The sequence below is a fragment of the Rissa tridactyla genome, chromosome 5 (assembly GCF_028500815.1).
Source record: "Rissa tridactyla isolate bRisTri1 chromosome 5, bRisTri1.patW.cur.20221130, whole genome shotgun sequence".
NCBI classification, from domain to species: domain Eukaryota; kingdom Metazoa; phylum Chordata; class Aves; order Charadriiformes; family Laridae; genus Rissa; species Rissa tridactyla.
This window is the reverse complement of record NC_071470.1, coordinates 60,185,213-60,211,414: the sequence shown is the minus strand read 5'-3', so window position 1 is coordinate 60,211,414 and position 26,202 is coordinate 60,185,213. Positions and strand designations below refer to the sequence as shown.

General features: G+C 43.3%; 1 protein-coding gene across 2 annotated transcripts in view; it reads right to left on the bottom strand.

Annotated features, from left to right (window-relative positions):
* TECRL (trans-2,3-enoyl-CoA reductase like) overlaps window positions 1-26,202 on the bottom strand; it is a 72,223-nt gene that overhangs the window by 28,414 nt on the left and 17,607 nt on the right. Inside the window, exons 3-4 of one of the 2 annotated variants that reach the window (XM_054204106.1) lie at window positions 5,546-5,590; window positions 4,204-4,307 (exon numbers count right to left, since the gene is read on the bottom strand). In XM_054204106.1, the coding sequence (XP_054060081.1) occupies window positions 4,204-4,307; window positions 5,546-5,590 (149 nt within the window). The remainder of the gene's footprint in view (window positions 1-4,203; window positions 4,308-5,545; window positions 5,591-26,202) is intronic. The other variant, XM_054204107.1, reaches the window with a different exon arrangement.

The following is a 26,202-nucleotide window of genomic DNA, read 5'->3' as shown; positions in this document are numbered from 1 at the left end:
GGCTTGGATGGGCGTACACTTCGCTGGGTTAAAAACTGGCTGGATGGCCGAGCCTAAAGAGTTCTGGTGAATGGAGTTAAACCCAGTTGGCGGCCAGTCACAAGTGGTGTTCTGCAGGGCTCGGTATTGGGGCTGGTTCTGTTTAATATCTTTAGCAATGATCTAGACGAGGGGATCAAGCGCACCCTCAGTAAGTTTGCAGATGACACCAGGTTGGGCAGGAGTGTTGATCTGCTTGAGGGTAGCAAGGGTCTACAGAGGGATCTGGACAGGCTGGATCGATGGAACAAGGCCAATGGTATGAGGTTCAACAGGGCCAAGTGCCGCGTCCTGCACTTGGGTCGCAACAACCCCATGCAGTGCTACAGGCTTGGGGAAGAGTGGCTGGAAAGCTGCCTGGCAGAAAAGGACCTGGGGGTGTTGGTCAACTGTCGGCTGAATATGAACCAGCAGTGTGCCCAGGTGGCCAAGAAGGCCAACAGCATCCTGGCCTGTATCCGAAATAGTGTGGCCAGCAGGACTAGGGCAGTGATTGTCCCCCTGTACTTGGCACTGGTGAGGCATCACCTCGAATACTGTGTCCAGTTCTGGGCGCCTCACTACAAGAAAGACATTGAGGTGCTGGAGGGTGTCCAGAGAAGGGCAACGAAGCTGGTGAGGGGTCTGGAGAACAAGTCTTATGAGGAGCAGCTAAGGGAGCTGGGTTTGTTTAGCCTAGAGAAAAGGAGGCTGAGGGGAGTCCACATCGCTTTTTACAACTACCTGAAAGGAGAGTGTAGCAAGGTGGGGGTCAGTCTCTTCTCCCTAGTAACTGGTGATAGGACAAGAGGAAACAGCCTCAAGTTGTGCCGGGGGAGGTTTAGATTCGATATTAAGAATCATTTCTTCACTGAAAGGGTTATTAAGTGTTGGAACAGGCTGCCCAGGGAAGTGTTGGAGTCATCATCCCTGGAGGTATGTAAAAGACATGTAGATATAGTGCTGAGGGACATGGTTTAGTGGTAACTTGGCAGTGCAAGGATAATGGTTGGACTTGATCATCTTAAAGGTCTCTTCCAACCAAGACAGTTTTATGATTCTATGACTCTGAAATCTGATCAACCAATCTCAGAGCTGTGGTGTAAACTGAGCCCAGGGGATGTCTGGCCTTTCACAGAACAAAACACCAAAAATATTTTGATCCCCATGCAACCGTGTTTTAAGAAGGTTGAGGATGAGAAGGAAACATCCTTCCTGCAAAGTGGCAGCCTCTTACAGAGGGAATGAGTAAACAACAGGAGAACGACAAACTCTTGGGCCACCACGATGGAGTGTGACAAGGACTGTAAATCAGAGTCCAATCATGCTCCAAAAGGGAAGCTGACGTTTCTTGATTCAGAAATACGCTCCTAGACTTAGGGACCCAAACTATTTGTTTGGGAACAGACAACAGCATCATCTCTTATTTTACAACATGCCTGGAGAGGCTACTGCTCCCATGTGGTGGAGGTGGATACCACTTTCTCCTTTTAAAAAGCACAAGCTCATTGTCTTGGTGTAAATCGCCAGCATTGGGGGTCTTAGTGTTCTTGATCCTCAGGTGGGCATCTCAAGTGTGATCTCCAGTGTGGTGACAAAGCCCCAGAAGACCCACTTGTGTGCTTATTTTTACCCTAGACAGATCCATGCCCAATGCATCAACCTCTGAAGCACCAGTATACTTCCATGTGCTTCTGTGTCTATTTTGGAGTCCAGACCTTCGTGTGGCCTTTTGTACATCAACTATCATTTTGCTGACGAGATAAGAATATTTTTATTCTGTGCCTTGTTTATTTAAATGTCAGCCCTTTCAATCAGAAGCATCCCTCACTGTGTGCATAAATCTGATAGAGCATCAAGGGAGATGGGGAAATGGGAGCTCTAAGCACAGTAAAAATGGCAATAAAACTATACATCCTGTGTACAAATACATTCTTAATTGCTATTGTCAGAATACAATCTTCTATGAACTTTCTCTCTATTGCTATAGACTAGCTATAATATAAAAATCTCTTGACTGTTTAAATGACGTGGCTAGCAATAAGATTTCTCCCACTAAGAATAGAGACAATTTAGAATATGGAACAGAATGGGATAAGGTGAATATCCAGAAACTCATGGAGTCAACTTTCTGCACACACAGATTAAATCATAAAAAAATGCTACTGCCTGCAGTATCAACGCCTAGTCATAACTGCACTATTTATAATGGGATATTAAGCTTTAGTTATGTTACTGTCTTAGGCTACATAAACCACCAGGAAAGGAGAGAATAAATAAGGTTCTTGCAGATTACTTAGTTGTAGCAAACAGGAGACTGCACGACTCACAATTTTGCTTTGCAAGGAAATTCCACAGTTGAGAGGTGGTGGGATGGGTTGCCGGGGAAACGGGACCCCAACTAGCATTAATCAGTATGTTCTAGTAGGTCATTAATCAGTATGGGAATCAGTGGGGTAAAGCCTCAGCCTTGGTAAACTCACAGACCCCTACTGAAACGGGTAAGTCACACAGTGTGAACTACCCTAATTCCACTGAAGTAAACTGCTTGTCAGCACCTGGGGATTTGGGTCCTGTTGTTAGAACTGGGAAGGAGAGATATAGGTCATGTTCTTCTTCATATGGGCTAAAATGCCCCAGAATTTGTGCTGCTAGGGGCTATCTGCTTCCCTGGCGAGAGAGAAATGCACGTGAGCTTGAGCAGGTGAGATGGATATGTGACCTTACAGTGGTGATCCAGAAGCTGACTCTTCTCAAAGTCAAGGGCAGTTCCGGCAGTAACATTGACCTTGAGTGTACGGTTTAATGGACAAGGAGTTATGAAATAGCACGTCCGTTCTAAGCATCTTGTAGTAATGCTTCCTAGCCCATGGTGACCTACTGGAGAGAGGAACCGGTACCATGGTCTGCAAGCTGCTTAAAGACTTGACACTCACAAGCTCCATCACAATATAGGCACAGCCAAGGAAGGACAGTGGCTTGTCAGTGGGCCTTGTGGTCACCCCACATGAGCAGGGTGGGATCTGTGGGCTGCCTGAGGTAAGAATCTAATAATTTGGCCAGCAGCCATAATGCCAGTTAGCAAAAACTCAGTTGCTTCATTAAAGGAATTGCAAGCAATTGGTGGTTTCTTTTCCATTGCTATGAATCGTCTCATCATGGCTTTTATGGCTTTCAGAAACTGTGGTTCTATCTTACTTAAGTTTCTCACTGCAGAAATGGGGAATCTTGTTACCCAACATACAGATGTGGCCTGTGTGTTACTCCAGCTAACACAGTACATGCAAACTATAGCAAAAGCTATGTCAGTCTCGTAGTGAGACTGCTTGCAGCTCCGCCACATATGGCTGCTGAAGGACGTTGTAAAGGTCTCTTCATCTCATGTTCCTTCACTGTCCTTTCAAACCCTTCTGCTGTCTTCCGTCTTTGGGCTGTGAAAGAATTGAACCTTTCACTTCCTCCTTGCAGACATGAGCCCATAAGGTTAGAGTTCCCCACAGCCCCGTTTGGGTGGAACGTGTTGCCTCTCTCCTGCCACCCTGACCTTCCAACAGCTGCTTACAGGAAAGTAACTGAAGTCAAACTGACACCAGAAGTGAAAACAGACCACGCTTCTACCCACAGCATAGTACAGGTATTGTTGCTCATGGCAAATGCTTTTGTTTTACAAAGAGATTCAGAAGTTTTGTGACTCCTGGGCCTGGCTGGGAATCCTGGCCTGGAATCCTTGACCTCACCACTCTCTCGGAACTGTTCCTCAAGTGCACAAAGAGTAAGACATTCCCATCCAGTAATTTTCCCACATTAATAACAGGATTACCAGAAATCCATTTTTTCCTTTTAATATGCTTCCACTTTCAAAGCAGAGGAGCCTTGCAGCAAATGGATGTATTTGGCTACAGGTCCTGCACAGGCATATAAACCCTAGATAAGCTAAAACTGTTTTTAAAAATTGATTTTTTTTCCCTCAGGCAATATTGTTATGTCCACCTTCTAATCTTTAATTGGATGTCAGAGTTAGCACATTGATAACTTGGCTCACTATCCATTTATTTCTGTTTTGACTGCTGATAATTACACCATTTGACAAAGGGAAGGGCAGGCTGAGGAAGTTGGAGTGATTTGATGCTAAAACGCATTGTACATTAAGATGTATCCTGTTGATTGTTACAAGGACATACTTACTGTGGTCCAACTGACCTGCTGACCCAGGTCTGTAAAATACAGTGTGATGATGGAGGAAACGGCAAGGCTTTGAATGTTAATGGTATCCTTCAAATAGGGCCCATCTGTAATGACAGAAAGGGGAGAGGAGATGGCACGGACAGCAGGCATCCTCTCAGAGGCTCGGCATTAGTAGGCTGCCCTGCTAACGGTCAAGGTGTAGGCCTAACCCGTATTCTGATTTATTTTGGTGACTTGGTACTATTTCTCCAGGTTAACAACTTAGAGCATTTCTATGAGAGTTATTCTCCTCTCATTTTAACGAAAGCATTAGGCTGACATGACACTGGGCAGCAGTGCCTAGCAATTGTTACGATGCTATCTCTGTTAATCTAGACCACTAGAGACATGCCATGCAATCACACGGAATTTCATAGAGCACTTTGTGTTCTGTCTTGCAAGATTAATGGGAAAGTCAATGTTATGCTGTGTCTCCCTCACTGATATCTTTTGCTGAAGCGTTTGCATTCTCAGGTTATTTTACAATAGGTGGCACCATCATGATGAATGCAACTTCTTGGGCAAAGGCCCACAGTCCAAGATTTCTTTGTGAGCTGTCTGACCAGGGCAGACCAAGTGTATCTGAGCTTTATATTACTTTTCACAGTATTCTGAGGCATCTGCTTCCAGTCCTGATGGACCTAGAGTGTACAGGTAGAGACATAAAATGGCAATATCTGGTTCTTTTTTTTTTTTTTTAATAGAGGCAGTGAGTTGGATATTAGGAAACCCCAACAGCCACTGGCATGGGGTGTTGCCATGGCTGCAACACTTCTCTTTTCCAATTTCTGTATTGTGTCTCCCTTTCGATATATGTTTGTTGGCCGTTTAAGTGAATGAGGGTGCTAAATTCCACCAGGTGCTGAGCCCTCATTTTCTAGGGCTCTGCAATGCTACAAGTCCACAGACCAAATGCCACACGGCCTGTGGCAGCTTCATCTCCCACTGCCGTGTCCACCAAGAACTGGTGTACTGGCACAAAAATTGCATCTTCTGATGAGGCTGTGAGCAAGTATTAAAATGGATAATGCAGTGCTAGTGAGTGAATGGTTTTAAAACTGCTTTGTCTTCATTATTTGATCATATATTGTATTCTGAAACATTTTTACTCAGGGGTTATGAAAACCATTAGATTCCTTTATTAATGAGAAAGCTAATAAGTTAATCATTGATATCAATTAATGAAAAAGTGCTAACAGTTCACCCAATAACAAATATAAAGAGAGAAATACTGTTAGGAGGAGAACTTGCCAGAGAATTAGTAATACGTTAGGTGGCTGTATTCAACCATAGGAATACTTACTGCGTTCTAGTTGCAGGCCAACACGGGAAGGGTACCACTGGGGACCTATTCAAATCACAAAGCATGGCTGTTAATTTCATGGTGGAGGATCTAAATTTTCCTTTCTGTTAGTGTTCTTTTTAGCTGATAGCTAAAAATGTGAGATTAAAAAAAAAAAATCCTCTCTTTTGGTCTCAGCTATACAAGGAGAATACAAGACAGCTAGGAGGAGCACACAATGCACACATTAGAGCAGAAATTAAATCCCTTCTCCCCACTTGAGTGTTGGAAGGGCCAATCTCAATGCTGAATGCTCCACTGGCGCATGAAAAATGGGCATGTGTGCACACCACTGCAAAGTATAAAGAGGACCCTGTTTATTACTGTATTTGCCAAAACTCCATACTAAATGTATCAGTCTTGCCCCTCCCTCCAAAATGATGCTTGTTCTAAAGTCTGGTCCAAAGGTGTTGGTTTTTCCCATTCAGGAATATAAAACCTTACTAGGGACACGCAGCTGGCATTAGTTCTTAATCACGGATTAATCAGGCAAATAGAGACACAAAAAGCAGAAGCACTTGGGTAGCTAATGCTGGGTTACGTATGACTTCCATGATACCCATCAACTCAAGGATGTTCCCTGGAAGCAGATTTTTAAATGCTCTAGTTTAAAGGTTGCTCCTAAATGCACGACAGCAGTTGGCAGTTGTTATTAGTTGCCCTTTGATGATTTTGGAGAGTTTGTTCAAACAGGTACAGGTCTCCAGCTGCATTTGTTTCTCTCAGTGTCAGGGCAAGTGGGTAAGTGCCACAGACAGACTGCCCAAGGGATCGTGGCTGTTTGAATTGTTAACTGGTCCAGCTCTTTGTAGTGCCTGCATGCAGAAGGCCGTGCCCCTACAGCTGAATGGTCAACATAAGCACCTCCTCCCTTGCACCACAAAGACACACAACTCAGCTTATCCACACACACACTTCAGTTTGCTGTTGAAGGTTTTTAGGGCTGACCTGACGTATTTTAAGGCTGACCTGGAGCAGCCTGGAGAGACCTTATGCAGCCCATGGTGTTGACTGAGATTTGGGGACAACAAAATCTGACAGAGGAAAGTGAGGGAATAGCTGCACTATCACCACCCCCAGCCTTTTCTACTGCATTTGCCTTTTTTTCCTGTGACACTCTTTAGGACAGCTGATAGCCTGAAAGAGATTTGCTTTGTCTTTTCCATTCAAAGTCTGTGTTAAATTGGTCAAATATAGCCATGGTTTTCTTTAGTGTTATCTTAGAATTGTTAGTATTCCTGAATTTAAGATACCAGTATTCCCATATCCTAAAGAAATGGAAAAAAATTCCCCACAATGATTGTGATCCAACATAGGAACATTTGCCCCAAGAAGCTGTGGGATCTACTTCCCTGGAGATAGTCAGGCCTCGGCTGGGGAAATCCCCGAGCAATCTCATAGGACTTGAAAGTCGGCCCTGCTCTGAGCAGGAGCCTGGACCAGATGAGGTCCATAGACTGCTTCTACCTTAATTGTGTTTCAGAATGATCAAGAGAGCTTGTTCACCCCACCGGCTGCCAGCTGGGGGGGAAGGGGAGCTGTACACAGTGTGTGCTGCACCCACTGTGCAGTGGCACCCGGATCACTCTCATTTCAAATGCACTTGGTCTGAGTTTTGCAGGCAGGAACAGGCATTAGATGAACCCGTGAACCAGGGCTAATAGCAGAAGGTGAAACATCCATCAAGTAAGTTGCAAACATTTTTTTCAAGGTACCACAACAATCCATGGCTATTAAAGATAACAAAAGGAAGATAGAGAAAGAGCAGCTGTCTGACTTGTCAAGAAAGATGTGATTTGCTCCAGGACAGCAGATATCAATAGTTATTTGGGAGCCTGAAATGCAATGTACTTGTGTTAAATTGGAATCTTCCCCCAAGCCCCCCTCCTTCATATTACGGTATGTTTCAATAAAAGCCAATTTACCTCATCCTGTGGCAGTGCACTTTTAGGTATGGCTCATAATCCTCACAAGGGCAAACAGAGGTTGTGCGTTTAAGCACGTCATCCTACATTTCCAGTCCTTTAGCCTCAGTACACCATTATGTTCAAACATACTCAAAGATTTAGACAGATGGAAGTGTGCCTTTGCTGCTGCTTGTCTGCAGTGACCTTGTTATCACACCGCTGTGTCTCTCTAGTTTCCAGACCATCCTTGGGGTGCTGTGTGTATTTAGCTGGAGAGACCTGGAATTAGCTGTTGGGATGTTCCTTCCCAGCTCTTAGTACTGGTGGGGGGCCACTAGCTAATGTTAAGTGGAAATGCTATGCAAATGGAGTGGGGGACAAAGTCCGAACACGTCTCTATTTGTAAGTATGCTGGTTTTAGTCTGAACATGAAAGTTTCCCACTTTTAGTCTTTACTGGCAGCAGACTTTAGCAAGGCTGCTCCCAAGTCTTTACTGCCTGAGGACCTGCAAAAAACAGCGTTGCTTTCTGGAGAGACGTGTGACCCCACTTTATTCCTCTGGAGGTCTCAGAGGTCTGGCTGGTCTGCTCTCCCAGCCTGAGGAGACTCATTTCAGAGAGAGGAAAGCCCACACATTCCTGGGCTTCAGATATTTGCTTGTTCCCCATGTGGTAGCAGTCAGCCAAGGGGACCTTGGCCCCACTTGTCACCATTTACCTTCTTTCTTCCTGTGACTGTTTTCTGCAGGGATCTTCCAGAGCTCTCACTAGGACAGCTCCAGATTTCTATTTGGCAATGCAGGAAGCCAATTCCAGTCTATCCTGGCTCTGGCAAACACACATTCATGTCACTCCTATAGCAGAAGAGCTCTTCTTTCTTTTAATAGTGAAAAGAAGCCAAATGCAGTGACTAATTATCACCTGTATTAATTCTTGCTACTGCCTGTCGGAATAGGGGGTTGATGGCTCTCTTGGATACCTAAAGCCAGTACTATCTGGCAGATAAGCTTCACCTGCCATCAGCAGGAGTTCAGAAGTGCATGTGGAGAGTGCATTCTCCCAGACAGAGTAAACAAGCACTCACTGAAGACAAAGACGCAGCTGCAGCTCTGCAGCACTCAAAGCCCTCTCTGTACTCCCACACCTGGCAAAGCTTGCTTCAGTCTAAAGCTGGAGGGTTTCTCTTTTCCAGGGTTGGTTTTTTTTTTTTTTTTTTCAGTAGAGTTTACTTTCCAGTTTATTCTTATGAACACTTTCCGTTGGTGCTTCCTGCAGAGATTAATGGCAATCCAAGAGCATGGGTGACTGTGTTTATCTTATAATTCCTGTTGCATCTAAGATCAGGCATGTATTATTATTTACTTTCTGACATTGTGATAGTGCATCAGAGCTCAGCCACATGGTACTCAGTAGGTCACAGTCCCTGTATATTCCTTGTGATCAGCAGAGCTATTCAGCTCACTTGCGCAGGGTTATGGTTTTGGCTGTGCATTTCACACTTGGAACAAAGTTGTAAAAATAACATTTCAGCCCACTTATATCCCAGACCACTATTGACTGGAAAAAGCAGATCTAGGCTGACCAGAAAATAAGAATGGCCATCATGGTTCAAACTACAGGCCTATTTAGCCAATATTATATGCTCTGATATTCATCCAATATTGTGGTTCCTTCACATTTCTTACATTTGTGTGGAACACTTTTCGTTCATTTTTTTGCAGCACATCTGAACAGCTATTGAAACGTCTGCCTGGTTTTCCGTCTCCTGTTTGGTTATTTCTACCCTCCTGACCTACCCTTCCATTGAAGGATGTTTGTCTCAGACTTTAATACAGTCACCCTGCCAACTGCATGTACATAGGTACCTGACAGATTTGCCCATTCCTCAGCTGAAAAGTTATTCACAAACTCATTGACTGTAAATGTCATCAACATCATTCTTCTTCACTGAGCAACCTGGTCTAATGAAAGATGTCCCTGCCCATGGCAGAGGCGCTGGATTGAATGATCTTCGAATGTCCCTTCCAACTCAAACTGGTTTACAATTCTATGATTCATCCTATCCTGTTATAATTCAATGTTCCTTCTATGTGTACAGGCTTCCTTTAGTCTGGAAGGGTAATCAATTAATTATAAGTCTTAAGCCTTTCACCTTATTCCATCTTCTCTGTCAGGAATCTGATACAACTTTGTGGAAAAAATCCATACATTTATTTAGGAATACTTAAAATATTTTAATGCTATTACCTTTAAAGCACCATAGTTTTTCAACACAGGATGGTATTTTCTTGGAAAGCAACTCAATGTTTACTTTTAACAGTCTGTTTTTAAAAATAGACATGAGGAAAAACATTAAATTTTTGATGGGTTATTTTTTGTACCTGCCAGTACTTAAAACAAAAAATGAAAACATAAGCAAACTGACTGGATATATAAAAACTGACAGCCACCTTTAATTTGACCACATCCAACTATAAAAACACTTATTAATACGGGATATAAAAAGCAGATGTAGTGATATCAAATAACCATCCAAATGCTTGCTAAAATGAATCATGGCTTGCCTCAGTACCATGCCCAGCTGCCAATACCACTATGCAAAGATGTACAGAAAACCAAAATGCAGTTTGTTTTTTCACTGCATCTAGACTAGAATTTCAGCAAATGAATCCGCTGACAATCACAGGAACTGAGTTTTAAAAGCCCATATGCAGTTTTAAAAGCGTCCAAAGGTACTCTCTATCCACATGATTAAAATTGACCTTAGCGTGTGCTCCACTACTTAAATATCAGAAGAGGTTTTGAAAATATAACAACTAAAAAATCTAAGTACTAGGTTCTTTCCAATAGTTATGAAATTTAAGGGGTCAGTCTAATTTTTACTAATTTTCATAAACTTCCATATAAATTCTTTAGTTTGCTGCCTGTTCTGTAGTAAATTACACAATCAAATGCCTATTTGTCACAAAGTATTTTTGAAGTCAGGTGAACCTGTTTGAGAGCAAAGGCGTAACATGATGATGAAGACCTCTCTTGCTGGGAAATTCAGTGTGTTCCTTAGAACGCAGCCCTGCTAAAGCTATTCCTCTGGGAAGCAAGGAGCCTAAGAAATGCAAACCAGAGCTGACAGACACAGTTTGGAGATAATTAGCAGACTGACTTTCCATGATCAGCTAATTTTATTATCAGTTAAATTGTTTGCTTCTCATTGTATGTCACCACCCATGCATCTCTAATAACAAATAGCCTTAATAATTACCAGCAATACCTGCTGTGATATGAATAGGATGATATGAACTAATGATAATGAAAATTACTATAATCAATCAGCAGCAGCATGTTTAAATTTGCAGAAATACAAGAAATTCTGGGGACCACTGTGGCACCGATATCCCTTATATGATCACAGAATGTTACACATTAGCTGAGAAATGTAACAGCACTTGCTCACGTGAACTGAGCACAGCTGAAATGCATTCCACTGCCTTAACCAGATGGCAATTTTGATATCTACATAGCAATAAGAGATTGCTAGGAAAGGCTCACGTATTAGTATGTGTGGGGATGGTGCTTTTGTGCATGATATATAGAGATGGACAGACATACCAACACACAGATTATCAGAAAACTTGCCGAGGTCTTTCCTTGACAAGTAAATGGGGAACTAATACAGTTTTGACTGGGATAGAGTTAATTTTTTAGCTTGTATGCAACTGTGTTTTGGATTTATGCTGAAAATAGTCTTGATAATACAGGGATGTTTTTGTTACTGCTGAGCGGTGCTTACACAGAGTCAAGGCCTTTTCTGCTCCTCACACCACCCCGCCAGCTGGGGGTGCACAAGAAGCTGACCCCAACTGACCAAAGGGATATTCCATACCATATGACATTATGCTCAGCAATAAAAAGCTGGGGGAAGAAGGAGGGGGAGCAATGTTCGAGTGATGACTTTTTGTCTTCCCAAGTAACCATTATGTGTGATGGAGCTCTGCTTTGCTGGAGATGGCTGGACACCTGCTTGCCAATGGGAAGTGATGAATGAATTCCTTGGTTTGCTTTCCTTGTGTGCGCGGCTTTTGCTCTGCCTACTAAACCGTCTTTATCTCAACCCACGAGTTTTCTCACTTTTACTTTTCTGGTTCTCTCCCCCATCGCAACTGGGGGAAGCGAGCGATTGGCTGCGTGGCGCTCAATTGCCGGCCAGGGTTAACCCATGATAGCGACCTTAAACAGCAATGGTCCTAAGTGTTGTTTCTCTTGGTTGCAGCAGGTGTGTTTGAGCGTTCTCAGGAACGCTTCTGAGAAAACAGGAGAAGATGGAGATATCAACATGCTGACAGTTGCAGCCTTCACTGGACTGAAGTTTGCATACCCTTGCTTCACTGAGCTGACAGCAGGGAAGTGGGATGCTGAAATGACTTGAAGCTGTTGCTTTCTGCTTTTATTTGGAAGAAAAGGCTGTGGGATTTATTGTGCTGACATTGCACTTGAGTGATTCCTGAGCATGATGGCAGTAAGCAAAGCACACCTAAGAAACCACAGTAAAACTAAGTGGGGCCAGAAGACCAAGAGAGAATGTATCTGAAGCTATTACTTACTATGTTTGCCTTCACTGTAATAAACGACAGCTGCTGAGTACTGCAATACCACTGGTCCACTCAAGTGGACCAGTCCACTTGAGGAATTGCAGCTCTCAGCAGCAAGCCTGGGGCAAGCAAGGCCCCAGTGTCTCTTCACGTGGCCCCACTCAAAACGCCCTCTTTGGCCACAGAGCAAAAGATGTTTTGCTGCTTTGACCTGCTAAATGCCAGCGCAATCATCTGGGTCTTTTTTTTTCAGGGCTAGTGCAGAGAGACCAGCTCTAGCCAGGCCCCTTCCAGGTACCGCCCAACTGTACTGGCCTGGCACCGTACTGGGCTCCTGAGCACAGCTGAGCTTGCAGGGGCCAGGCTACCAACTGTACGCTGCTTCTACCTCTCACTAAGTCTTTAGGGCACAGGGCTGGCCTTGGGAAGGCACCTGCTGGATATGGGATCAGTCAGCCAGGCTGTGTTTTCCTTACAGAAGGGTCTTTGATATGGTATATCAGAATATTTAAAGAGCAGGAGCAAGCTCTTGAACATCCATGTTTGTATGGGAAGTCAGTAGGAAGAGCAGATCCAGTGTGTTCTGATCAGTAAAATCTCAGCAGGGTACTGAAAAGGATGTTGTTTTTAATGTCTCCCTACCCAGGGATAAATCCCTTTTCTTTGTCAGCTTTTTTCTCTGAGTATTTTTTCTGATTTGTTTAATTTGTAAGCTTTCCAAAGGCTTCCAAGGCTCAAAGGCATCTTGACCTCTAGTTGCTGTGGGGACACAAGTAACCACTTTCTTAACGACACGTGGAATTTGAAAGAGGAGCTATTGGATCATAAGCATCCATTTCTTTCTTCTGGTTTTTGTAATACGTGAATGTATAACGTAATACATGGAGAGCAAGCAGTGGACTGGCTGAATCGATGTCTCCAGACATTGGCTAAAACCAACAGTGCTAAGGACAGGGTCTGGCCTAGGGGCAGAACAACACACACTTCCCATGGACTAATAATCAAGTAAGTCCCAGCCTGACAAAGTGTCTGGCTACCTGCTTCATTTTTAGATGCTCATTTGATTGTTCCCATTGTCCTTAAATGCTTAAAATCTGTGAGCATCCATTTTTCCTACAAAAAGCCATGTAACTGTCACCCTGGCACCTTCACTGAAGCCCCACAGAGCCTAATCCAGAAGGTTTTTCAGAGCATGCCTAACGTCTCTGTACCAAAGAGTATTATGTTGCATACAATGCCTGCAGCCATTCCCCTTAAACAGCGTCAGAATTTTGCTTTTCTTCCCCAGGATCTGGCAATCAGGGTAGTCCTGTCCATACGCTGGTTCCTGCAAGCAGTTAATCCACTCTGACTGTGCCAAGATTTGGAATTCCAGCCCGTGGGACTCTGCACTGCACCTTGGGTCACATATTCACCTGATTGCATTTTCATTGAAAAAAACTTATATAAATGCCTGGCCTCGTTGAGGAACAGAACACTCCTCTCCCCTCCACCTTTTCTTTTTTCCCTGAAAAAAAACACCTCACACTGTATCTATATTCTGATCAGGCAATAATGGACAAATTCCTTAAGAGTCAGCATAGTTTTTCTTAATGAAGATCGATTGTTATTAGTGGTAAACAGAATATTATTTGTCATTTAGAGGTCAATTTATGTCACTAGCAGATTAAGCTTTCAATTTTCCTTCTGAAACAGCTTGACGCTGAAAGCAGCTGTGGAAATTTAGACAAGAAAAAACCATCAGAAACTAAAAGCAAGCAAGTATGCAACATTTAGAGGCGTGTTTTAATATTTTTGCTACATTGTTTCTCCTTTCCACTTCTGAAAGAAAAAAGAGAAAATGAAAAAGAAAATCCAGCCCTGTGCATTTCAATTTTCTGTGTAGCCTGCTGCAGAAAGTATAATTAATTTTGATCTTTCTGTGTGGATTTGCATTTAAATTAATGTGCGTGGGCAAGGGAAGGGAAAGGGGATGAAGCTCAGCTTTCATTTCATTAGTAACAACCACAGAAGAGAATGCAGCGAAACAAGGAAATAGATACTCTGACAAGCCTGGAGCTTGAGCAAGGTCACCATAAGGGACTGCCCTTAACCAGTGCCAGGAGGTGAGGGGTGCTGAACGCCCCGCGCTGCAGCGGGGCACAGTGGGGACAGCAGGACACAGTGGGGTGGCAGTGCCCAGCTGAGCAGTGTGACACACGCACTCTGCCCGTCCCGGAGCAGCATCCCTGCAGGGCTGGTTCCCCTGGCGTGGGCTTCGTGCTGCCTTCGCTGCCTGTGTGACACACGGCCACTGCACAGGGGCACGCACTGTCGCTGCAGGGGGGTGGTGGGCAGGTTGGTCAGTGAAGCTGGACTTGGCGTAATCGGTTTGGGGAGTGTTTTGACCAGGGACCCCCAGGGAGGACTGCGCCCTGTGATCCGTGCACTGAAACAGCACTGAGTTTGCTTTGTATTTGCAGACAGTTGTGTTCTGGCTCTGAAATGCCAACCCCAATTAAGAGAGAGATGCATAATTTATGCCGACTGAGGATCTGTATTCTGGCAGTTATCTTTGTCTTTGAGTCTCCTGTCTCTACAAGTTTGGAAACGGTAACAAAGATAATTGTTGAGGTATCAGAGGGATGTGAGAAATCGATCAGGATTCTCTTCCTAAATATAAACTCTGTCAGTGAAGCCTTCATACAAAGGGTGACCCAAACATGAGAAACTGCACGGTAAGGAACATACATTTGCCAAAGTATGTGTTTCAGGGACTAAAGATATCCTTATCCTTCCTTCTCTGTCTGCCTGTCCGTATTCTAACCTGGGATTTTTAAAAATGCAGCTTAATGTTTGGTGGTTTACGAAATCAGTTGCCGTCTATCTGAATCCTTAACTGCTCAAATACCTTTACTGGTGTGGCAGTAGCCAACCCAGCCAAGGGTTTCATAGGCAGTAAAGCAGAGCGTTTAAACACAGGTATCTGACCGTCCTTGTGGTCTCAGAAAACACGAGCAATAAGATATAAAGGCCTGTTTTAAAATGCTGTTTCTTTTAAAACCTTTGTTCGTGTTCAGCCTCTGCCAGTTTCTGAGAGAACAAACAGTGCTGTGCCTTGCAGTGTTACAGATACTCTCTGTTTCAGGACACTGATAACACAGGTCACTGCCTCCTCACTTCAGGAAGCTCGGGTTTGGACATTGCTGCAATCAGCACGGCTGCTAAGTACATTTAGAAAGCAGCTCTCCACAGAGCTGCACGAGGGGCAGAGAGCAGAGAACTGGCGAGGTCACTATTTTACCCCGTGCTGCTTGCACAGTGTCTGAATGCAGTATGGCGCCGGTGCACGCTACAGCAGGCTTGGGGCCCTGCTGATTTATGTTCCGGCATCAGAAAGTGCCCAGTGGTCCAACAATCACAGCTGATACAGCAAAGATGGCTCAAAAGCTCATTTTTGCCTCCACCTTAGAAGTACTGGGCAGAGGAGCGTCCTACCCCAGGCTCTAGCTATGTTTCTTTAAATGCATTCCTAAGTCAATTAGCTAATAAAGTATGCTAATGAATTATAATTTTCTTTCAATATTTGACTGTCCAGGGGATAGCGCTCTCTCCAGTCTCTTATCTAAGGAGGATGCGTTCCCTTGCTAACCCCTAATAGCAAGGCGGTTTTTGTATCTAATGGCCACACCAATGCCATCAACAATTAACTGAACACATTTGAACTGACATGTTTTCTTCCTTGGTGCAAATTAATTTCTCATAAACTCATTGGTAAATTCACCACACTGAAAATTAATCGTTACTAATAACAGGGCTAAATTGTAGTTTCTCCATGAACGATGAGGAAAAGGCAGCACAGATCTGCCCTGCATTGGCAGCAGATCAGACACTAGCATGTGAGCCAGAGACTCAGTCATGTTCCCATGTCCTTCCTGGGAGAAGTTTATTTTGGCTGGTTTAATTTCCCCTTCCCACCACCTTAATTAGGTTGAGCAGAGGCTTCAGTGCCTCAGAAGCACTGCCATGAAGCTTAGGAAACCGGTCTTCCCATCTCAGCTCTACGACAGAGGACAAATAATTTTCCCTCTGCATACTGCGGTTCCCCTGCTGTGAAATGAGCCTACAGTACCTTTCCAGCGAATATAGTCGTGAGGACAAACAGCAAACATGGTTGATTCTACGTCACCTCCCATGCGTGCTGTGAGCGATACTCTAGGCCACATGGAGAGCACAGGACCCGTCATCCCAAGCTCCTCCATCAGGAAAAGAGCCCAGGCAGGCTGTCTGCACATCAAAGACAGGTAGACATAGTGCTTAGAGATATGGTTTAGTGATGGTTTTTGTCAGAGTTAGGTTGATGGTTGGACTAGATGATCTGAAAGGTGCCTGCCAACCTAGGTGAGTCTATGATTCTAAAGAAGTGCAAGATGCTTAAAACTGATCAGCAAGCTGCTTCTCCAGTTATACAGACATGGTCCATGAGGGACTTGATCATGGTGATACTGCTTGGTGAGTCTATTCATGCTCATACTCGAGAGATAACATTTCATCCCAATCTATACAGCAAACGCTTAATGGTCTTTGAACACCTCTACTGATTTTCCTCTGTAAATGTTACAGCCACAACTCATCTAAACTGTTTGTGAACGCTGAACTTGCACTCTAATGGCAGAATATTAAAAAAAAAAAATCCCTTCCTATTAGTATTTATTTGAACTAGAGCAAAAGATGTTGTTTAAAGCAAATAAACCACTGGTGTAACCTTCTCTTTGTTCTATTCCTGTGCCATTTGGTAACAATTTTTGGAGCTGGCCTTCTTATTTGCAGGCAGAATTACTTGAAATTTTTCAAAAACATTTTTGATGCTGTAGAAACATGTCTTTTGTTTTCAGAATTCAGAGTTGTTTATGGACAAATTGAGGTTGTATATACAAACCCAGAAAAAAAACTCAACTTGTTTTCAGTGACAGGCTTACTGGTTCTTTTTCACACTCTGATTTTCCATGTACAGTTCTCTTTTTACTTTTTCTACCTCCACATTTCCTTTCTAACCCCATTTATGGAATAATTTAGACTATAAACTTTCTTTTCTTTGTCTGAAGTTTTGATAACTTCTGGTTGGTAGGCTATGAAGTTAAGCTTGCCTGCCTTAAGAAGAAAATACAGTCTCATTAAGTGATGCTAGGCATGACTTAGCTTTCTGAGTTGGAAATATTCATTGGAAAATGTGGGACCTTCTATACTCATTTTGATGGGAAATCAAAAGTATGAGCCATATTACCCAAAAAACAAGACAAAATGTAAGTGTGCATTGAAAACAGGCTAGTGCCTAGGCTCCAGCCTTAAACCCACATCCAATATAAGTCATCACAACAGCAACAACAAAAGAGGTAAAGGAAAAGTTAAGACTTTCCAAAGTGTATGCTAAATAATTAAAAAGTTTATCTAAAACCAAAATGGAGCAAAGTATATACAAAAGCACCCACCTTTCCCCTGGGCTCAAATGCTTGTACCTTTATGTGGTAAATCTTGTTTGAATCAGACAGGAAATGTGGCTATAGTTTGCCACATTCGAAGCTTGCCTTGTATCAAGGCATCTTGCCAGTAGTGAATCCAGTGCATTTGGACTCACAAAGCTACTCGGTTCGAAATGGAAAGTTTATGACAGACCTTCAGAACCTCATGAATAGTGTTGGGGTGTTTTAAGGATCAGAAATATTCCTTCAACAAAGGTGCTGCCATGCAGTCATTTCAGCATAAATTAAGACAGCCCTTGGCAGTGGTCAAACTAAACGATGTGTTGCCACCTTTCTACATGGGAATACGGCACCCACTGCTCTTACCTAATGGATATTGGGGTTATTATATACTCCAGGAAAAACTAGATTGCTCTCCTAAAGATAAGCATATTCCAGAGAAGTCCCCATCTGCTCTTAGCTAGATGCTAAGTTTTTCACACTTTCAGAGGCCCCATCTATTTGTGTATGCATTTGCCTGTTTTCAAACATTGAAAAAAGTGATGAAAATAATTTGAAAGGGAAGGTAGTAGGTGAGACACCACACAGCCTCAGAGACTGCCTTCTCTTTCCAGAGTCTTTTGAGGGATCTAGAGGTGCCTGTGCCTCTGTTTCTCCAGATATGAGATGAGGTGTCTGGGTCTTTCATTGAAAACTTTGAGGCTAATTGGTGGGGATAGGAATTAGTTTCAATCTAATGTCGGTTGGTAGAGCATGATTGGGGGACTGGAAATAACTAAATGCAAGACTGGAATACAGAGGTAAATGCGCAAAGGCACCTAACAACCTCTCTTGGTTTTGTCTGGGATGGAGTTGACTTTCTTACTGTGAGCTGTATAGTGCTATGTTTTGGGTTTGGGATGGGACTATTGTTGACAGCACACTGATGGTTTTGGTTGTTGCGAAGCAGTCAAGGCCTTTTATGTTCCTCATGCTGCCCTGCCAGTGGGTAGGCTGGGAGTGCACAAGAAGTGGGGAGGGGACACAGCCGGGACAGCTGACCTCAACTGACAGCTGACCAAAGGGATATTCCATGCCATATGACACCATGCTCAGCATATAAAGCTGGGGGAAGAAGGAGGAAGAGGGGGGATGATTGGAGTTATGGTGTTTGTCTTCCCAAGTAACCCTTACGCATGATGGAGTCCTGCTTTCCTGGAAATGGCTGAACACCTGCTTGCCAATAGCAAGCAGTGAATTAATTCCTTGTTTTGTTTTGCTTTGCTTGCATGCACGATCTTGAAAGATTTCTTATTTTGGTTGTTCTTGGGGTTCCCCCCCCCCCATACAAACAGGAAAATAAATAAATAAACGGACTACAAACATGAGAGCGAGCACGAGAGAGAGTGCGCATGTAAACAAATGCAAAACAAGTCACTATCACAGGATGACATCCTTCACATTCAGGTCTGAACAGCCTCCCTTGCTCTTGTCCTGCTCAGCTCACCCTACCCCCAGAATTGCAGCTACTTGTTATGTCCCACCTCCTCTTGCCCTGTGGAAGCCGGGGGCTGCAAAAGCACAGCCGGGGAAGCCAGGAGGCAGAGAAGACCTGGGGGAAAGTCTGAACTTAGCAGCTGAAGCTGCTGCCTCTTCTCTAACCTCTCTAGCAGAGATGACACCACAGGCCTTGTCATTTTCTTCTCATGCTCTCCCAGAGTTTTCCAAGAAGGAGGGAGGTTCCACTCATGGGAGATTCGCTTCCTGTTCTGTTATCCAGTTCCTGGTGGCTCTGTTTCGGAAGAATTCCCTGTGACTTTTCATGCAGATCCATTCCATACAGCTCCCCATAATAGAAACTGTTGGATCTTTCTGTAAAGCCATCTGCCCAAATCTGCTGTCCAAAAGCACAGGGACTTCTACAAAAAACCTGATGTAGATGCAGAGCATGTTTAAAAGCCTGAAGTGATCTTGATCCTGCCATAATCAACAGGCATCTGTCTTATTAATGGACATGAGATTCTTTTCACAGCCATGAAGACCCGCTTTGGCTTTTACCATCCTGAATTCCTTGAATGAACAATAACTCCATATGAATCTGCTGGTGCTCACCAGGTTAACGTTGGAAGTCTATCTGTTCTTCAGACAAAAATGTAATACCCAAGTTTAAATTTATGTAGGAGCTGTTTAAAAACCAAAACTACCTTGGCATCTTCTATTAACAGTTCAGTAAGCTTTCACTCTTCGTTTTACCTGAGACTAGACATTCTCTGGATTATTTCTATAGGGTCTTGCTCTGTCCTTTTCTCAGTTGAGCCACAAGCACTAATATAAGACACGTTGTAACTAATAGGCAATTCTGATAAACAAATTTTGTTGTTTGTCATCTAGATCTGTCAATTAAATCTACTGCAAAGGCAAGAAAAGCAAAAAATCTAGCTATGAAATTTCCTTTTCTTAATGAGGCATTTAAATAGCATCTCACATTTGTTCTCCGATTGTTTACATAGGATGTCATTTGTGATGCATTGTTAGAGCCCTGTAAATCTCAGCTGGGAACAATATCCCAGAGAGCAAAGAGGGCCAGTTCTGCTTCAAGCTACATCTCAATAGATTCACTGCCTTTTCTTTTATTATATTACTCATCTGAAATGGTATCTGTAATCCTGCTAATGAAATGCAATAACATCAGATGCAGCAGCTGCCAAAAAAAGGAGAAATAATGTGAATTTCCATTAAAGTTTTTAGTTGATCTTCACTTTTTCTGTTGCTAGTTTAAATATTGCTGTTTTTTCTGAAGGTCATCTTATTTCTATGAGCATTAATGGATAGCCTGGCTTTTGTGTTTTAGACACCTTACTCCCTCTGGTTCAATAGGTCATTAGGCATATATTTAAGTCATTCTTTGTCCCAAATGTTTCTTACAGGATCACAGCCAAAACAGACAAAAGATCCCAAGGTGGATGAAAGGCAGGTTAATTATTCTTATTTTATAGATGAGAAAATGAAGCTCGACAGGGAGAAAGTGTCTAGCACACAACTCACCCCAGTCAATAGCATGACTGCCACTGGTTTTGAATCAAGTCTTAAAGACCTAAGTTTTAAACATCACGTTAATTTCAGTGTGAATCATGAGACTTCAAAAATCCCAGTTGGCCCTCTGGCTTTTATTGTTATCTGTAGAAGACCAAAATGCTTTGAAAATCTGACCCTAAAAGTCTTGCTTAAGGTCCTATGTTACTAAGTGCACTGCTTCTAAACCAGCTGGGTGAGCCAAACCTCAACCATAGTTTCCTAATTCAGTACATAATGAAAATATTCGTTGTAACCACATGTACATTTCAGAAAGCAAAGCAAAACTCCAGGGATATCTAATCAGATGCTTTTCAGATTTCATAGTTCTTCCTCCACAGCTTATAATGAGACTCAAATGCTCATCAAATGTGAACTGCAGGTGCATAGTCTGCTGCTTGCTCTCATTATTAAGTCTGACATTTAGGAGCAAGAAGTCAGAAGTCAGCATCCCAACTAGAAATGTCCAAATGCAGCTTCTGGGCTTTAGCAGTGTCAGCAAGAGGCACATGAGTCAGGGGTCGAATGGGAGAGTTGTGACCACAGCTCAGGATGCAAAATGGTGTCTGTGAAGTGCATGGCACCTTCTGGAGAGCTACCCGATGGCTACACCACTGTGATTGCAGCTGGAGCACTCCATGCATTGGCTGTCTCTTGAAAATAGGCCAGAATTGGATTTCTGTAATTCCAACATAGAATGTGGGAGGAAGAAAAAAGAGAGACTTTGGCATCTAAGTATAATGTAAATTTTTAGTCATTTTGAAGATGAAAATCATGAGGCCAATTCAGTTTGCTGCCTTCTTTCTTCTAACTGTGTTAGGTCAATGATGCCATTCTCATTTCCTGACTGGTTATTAACAAAAGAAGTAAAAGTATTTCCAGCTTTCACAGGTGTGCTTCAATTATTTTGACAGCTAAGGCATAAATTCAAGCTACGCAAATCTGTACGATCAGACAGACGCTTGTATTTTGTATAGAGAGATTTGCACAGATATGCCACAAATAAGCTGAGAGGAGGCTGTCCTCCTGATACTTGTTCCTGCACAGATCAGAAATGAAGCCTACTGCACAGGCTGGGCTGGTGGCTGAAGCAGCACGCCAAGGCAAGAATTTAGGTCTCTGTTCTGACATGCACGCACTGCAGAGGCAGGAAGCAATTTACTCAGGGATTAGATCTTTGATTGGGAGATGGGGAGGAAGATGGTAGCAACTGGTTTGAGTTTTGTGGCAGGAGCTGTTGCTTACTTTGTGCTTAGCCTTGCAAAACAAAAAGTACAGAGTTTAAGTATATACAAACCTCACTGTGGCAGTAAAAAGAATTTCAAGGAGTTTCTAGTAAACTGAGATGTGTTGACAGGCATAGAGAAGTAAAAAGAGTCTAGGATTATGTCATTTGAGGGATATTGAAATTCATCGTAAACTTGTATTGCTATTTACTGTGTGACTAAGACAAAAGAAAAATAAATTATAAATATAATATGAAATAAATATCATCATGTTTCCTCCTAATCTAGTCATTTTCATTTACAAAGTCCACACAGATGAATGAGCAATTTACTCAGATGAAATCACTGTACTTCTTAGTGCCCATTTGCAATAACTGCCCATCCCTAGTGATTCGCCTTCATTGTTAATTTCCAATTGAGTGTTATGAATGCAGAGAGGGGAAAATTTATTGAAAACAATAGTTGGATGTAACTGCCAGCCCAATGTGCTCTGCAAACCTGCGCTGGGGACGTAATGCTGGGCCTATTAGCTCTGCAGTCAGATAGCTTGCATAGCAGGATATTGCCTGTCCCTTTGAAAACTCATTCATATATGGATTCGAGCTGTGGCTCTGGGATAGCGTGAACTACTTAGGATAAAAACAGGGAGGAAGGAGTTTGAGATTTGTTAAAAGCCACGGACTTTACAGATGCCTTTCTGCCTGGGAAGTGCATCCAGCTCAAGACAACTCATGGGAGGATCAGATTGTTGCCTTCTTTCCAAAATTTTGGCTTCTTCAAAGCCTGATCTCCTATTATAGGGCAGAAGAAAGATCCCTCTGGAAGGCTCTGTGCCCTAGATATAACTTATTTGGGTCTCTTCAGTTTGTGAGACACATGAAGGGCTCCTGGTTGATTGACAGGCCAAGACTATGAAGTCAGCTTGGGAGAGCCATAAATAGCATAATTCAGCTTCTCTGAGTCCCCAGCAGGTGTATTCATCGGGCACATGAGCCTCCGCAGGCATCAAAATTGACAGATTTCATTAACTTTCTTCAACCTGAGAATCCAGCTGTAATAGACAGTGTGGAGAAATCAGAGGAACCACAGGTTCTCAGCAAGACTGTGTTATCAGACAGTCCTGATTATACAGAGCCGGTAGGCAAGGCACTGGCTTAGCAGTCATCGTTCTCCCTGGTACAGCTCTTAATGACTAATCCCCACAGCATCCTTTCTCACCTCTCTGAGCCTTGCAGTTTAACGTCGCAGCCAGCCTCTAGAATGGAATTACCTGATGCAGTACGAACAGTCATCCTTTCTAGCAACAGCTCTGCATCCAGCTCCTGCATTTTAGCACAGGCCTGGCAAAATGTAGAGCTTGCCCTTGCTCTTGGAATCATGGTACTAGCTCTCAGATGTCATTAAAAACAGGAATGCTGCAGATTCAGAGTGTGAAAACCCTTAGCAAACTTTTGGGAAAGGAGAAAAGGAAGCCCACTTCCTCCGCTAAAGGATTGGTTTTAGTACCTCATGTGCCTTAAGCTCCTCTCACAAGGCTTGCCTTGTGATTTCTAAGCAATGAGAGATTCTCCTCCTTGCTCTTCACCAGGCCAGCTTGGCTTCCACTGTTCTGTGTTTTGAAGATCTGCTTCAGGGTTTTGGGTGAACAATAACCTGTTGGTTTTAAAATGCTGCTCTCCTTCCAGCTGCTCAGTACTGGCTGAGCTGAGCACTACTGACAGGCAACTGGGGGGAGAAGTGAACCGGAGGCAGTCACAGCTAATTCTGAGAAGCAAAGGAGGGAGAATATGCAGAGGCCTCCCATGCAGACGGAAAAGAATTGTGTGATATGGTACTTCTGCTTATGTTTGTCCTCTGAGATGGTTAGGTATCTCCTTGCATTAGGCAATAAAGATCTTATTCAAGGCACTTGGAAGTCAGTGGGAATGTCCGATCAACTCAGTGAAATGGTGTGTTGGAAGGGCCTGCACAGGAGCCTCTGATCTTGCTTTTGTGCAGGGAGTCAGACGGGGTATGTTCTCACCAGGTGGTCTGGAGGGTGATGACATCTATGGGGCCGCCTGTTCTCCTGTGGCTTCTGGGGAACATGCAGGACGACAGCAGTAGGTAAAACCTGGCAGATGAATGCATCCTAACACATTGCCCTGCAGCCTATGGAGGAGGCTGTAGGAGAAGGCTAGAAGAGAGATTGGTCCCCACCATGAAGAAGGAGTTGCACTGTCTTTCTCCTTGTCCTCTCTCTAGAGGAAAGCAACAGAAATTATTTTAGTGGTTTTCCAGGGAACATACAGCTTAGGATCACTATAGAAATACCTGCAAGAAGCAGCTGGAAGATTGTGTGGCAGAATTCTAAAGTTTCATAGTGTCCAGAAATGATGCTATTTATTCTTGAGTGCCATCTACTGACAATTTCTTTCTTAATGATTTACTCTCATTAACATTGCTTATTTTAAATACCCTAGCTCCGTTAGCTTAGATGGCGGGGGGGCGGGGGCTGCAATTTTGGAGCTGAAGAATTAGGAGTTAATATTTTATTGGGACAGCTGGCAGCTTGTAATGTTCCTTATTCCTTGAGCACCTCATTCCCCACTGCAGATTGGGATATTCTGCACATGATGTTTTCAGTTCTCTCTTCAACTTCCCTTTTTCCTTCCACCCATCATCAGGCTTCCTCCCATCTGCCCTTCCTTCCCTGCCTGCTCCTTCTACCTAGAGGGCAATTTCTGGCTCACTCTTCTGACTTCAAAGAGTAGCTCTACTTGTGCTACCTCCTTCTGCAGGAGGTTGCATCCATGAGTTTGTTACAGTATTGCTGAGATCTTAGTTCCCTCTCTCCTTTCTGTTCTTCCTCTTCTTTCAAGAGCTTTTTCAGCAACTTTTGTGCAGTAACCTTGAAAATATTTAATGATCACCGATTCCACTATATTACCTGTCCTAGAGGTATTTTATTTTAGTTATGTGATACTTGAATTAGCATTATTATTACAGTTTTTCATTTTCTATCTGTAAGATTTCCTCCCCCACCAGTCCAATACGTTTTGCAAAGATAAAAATAAATTAAAGGTGAAGAGTTATGGCCAAGGACAAGAGCTCGCAAAGTTTAGCCTAGAAGGTATTTCTTTCACCATTGAAAACATAATCTTTATAGATACAGAAAATGCCAGGCACCTAACTCATTATAAGCAACTGAGAAAATGGGACAAAAGGCTTCCTTCTTATACACTTAGTTTTTGGCTTCGTTTCACCCCTGCCACCTAGCCGAAGGAATAAGGAAAATAGTAGTAAAGTCACCTAGTGCACACCACCTATTTGATTGAGGCTTCTTTGACTATACTTAGTACAGTGTGATGGCCAGTAACACCCAGGCACTCAGCTGCCACTCAATTTCAGGCAGAAAACATCAAGCTGTAGAAGTGTAGACATTTGTATAATGCCACTATAGAAGATGTATTTTTGTCCTCACCACACATATATTGTGGAACTCCTTCCCAGAGGATTTTGCTGAGGTCAAAACTGTAAGTAGGTTTAAAAAGGATTAGACAGATTCATGGTGGGCAGGTGTGATATTTGCTATTAAGCGTGACAGCCTGGATCTAACATCTGTTACAGAAAGCCCCTGTAGAACTGACGGCTGGAAGGCTGCAACAGGGAAACTGCTGTTCTGTGCTGACCCTGGTTGGTGCTGCCAGTCCCTGCCAGGGGCAGTGGCTACAGCAACCAGGGGCTGATACAAAACAGCGGCCTCCAGTCTGGAAGAAGCCTTTGAATTCCGGCGGAAATGGCAGTTTGCCTTAATTGGTTATTCTCCACTAAGAGCTCATATATTCCTGAATCTCCTGTGATAAAACCGGGATTGGCCCCCTCAACTCTGTCACAGAAAGCACAGGGTTAGGCTTTGCCACGTTTGTTTCAGTAAGAGACAGTTTTGCTGAAGTGAGAGCTGAGGAGTATTTGTTCCTGGACTTCTAAGTCCATATTCTGCCTTTTGTATCAAGACACATACAAACTAATGTTTGACTGACTTAGAAACTACTGAGCAGTAAGATGTTATGTGTCACTTGCATCTCTAATTTTAATGATTAACAGCCTCCTGTGCTGCAATTTATAATTCAGTCTTTTTCTTCCTGTCTTGAATCAGGCAGTGAAAACTGATCAGTGACAGAGATGATGCTTGTGAAATTGCTGCACAGGGGTTCCTCTCACTGAAGGGCTGACAAGATACCAGCTGAGGAGAAAGCTTAATTGCATGGGTGATCAAAGGAGAACGTATGAAGACAGGGAGACTGTAAGGGGGTGTGCGTAGGAGTGTGTTTTAGCAAGAGATTATAGGGGAACACATGAGTCTGGCACACAGACAGAAATGAATGCATGAGCTAGTACAAAATAGCA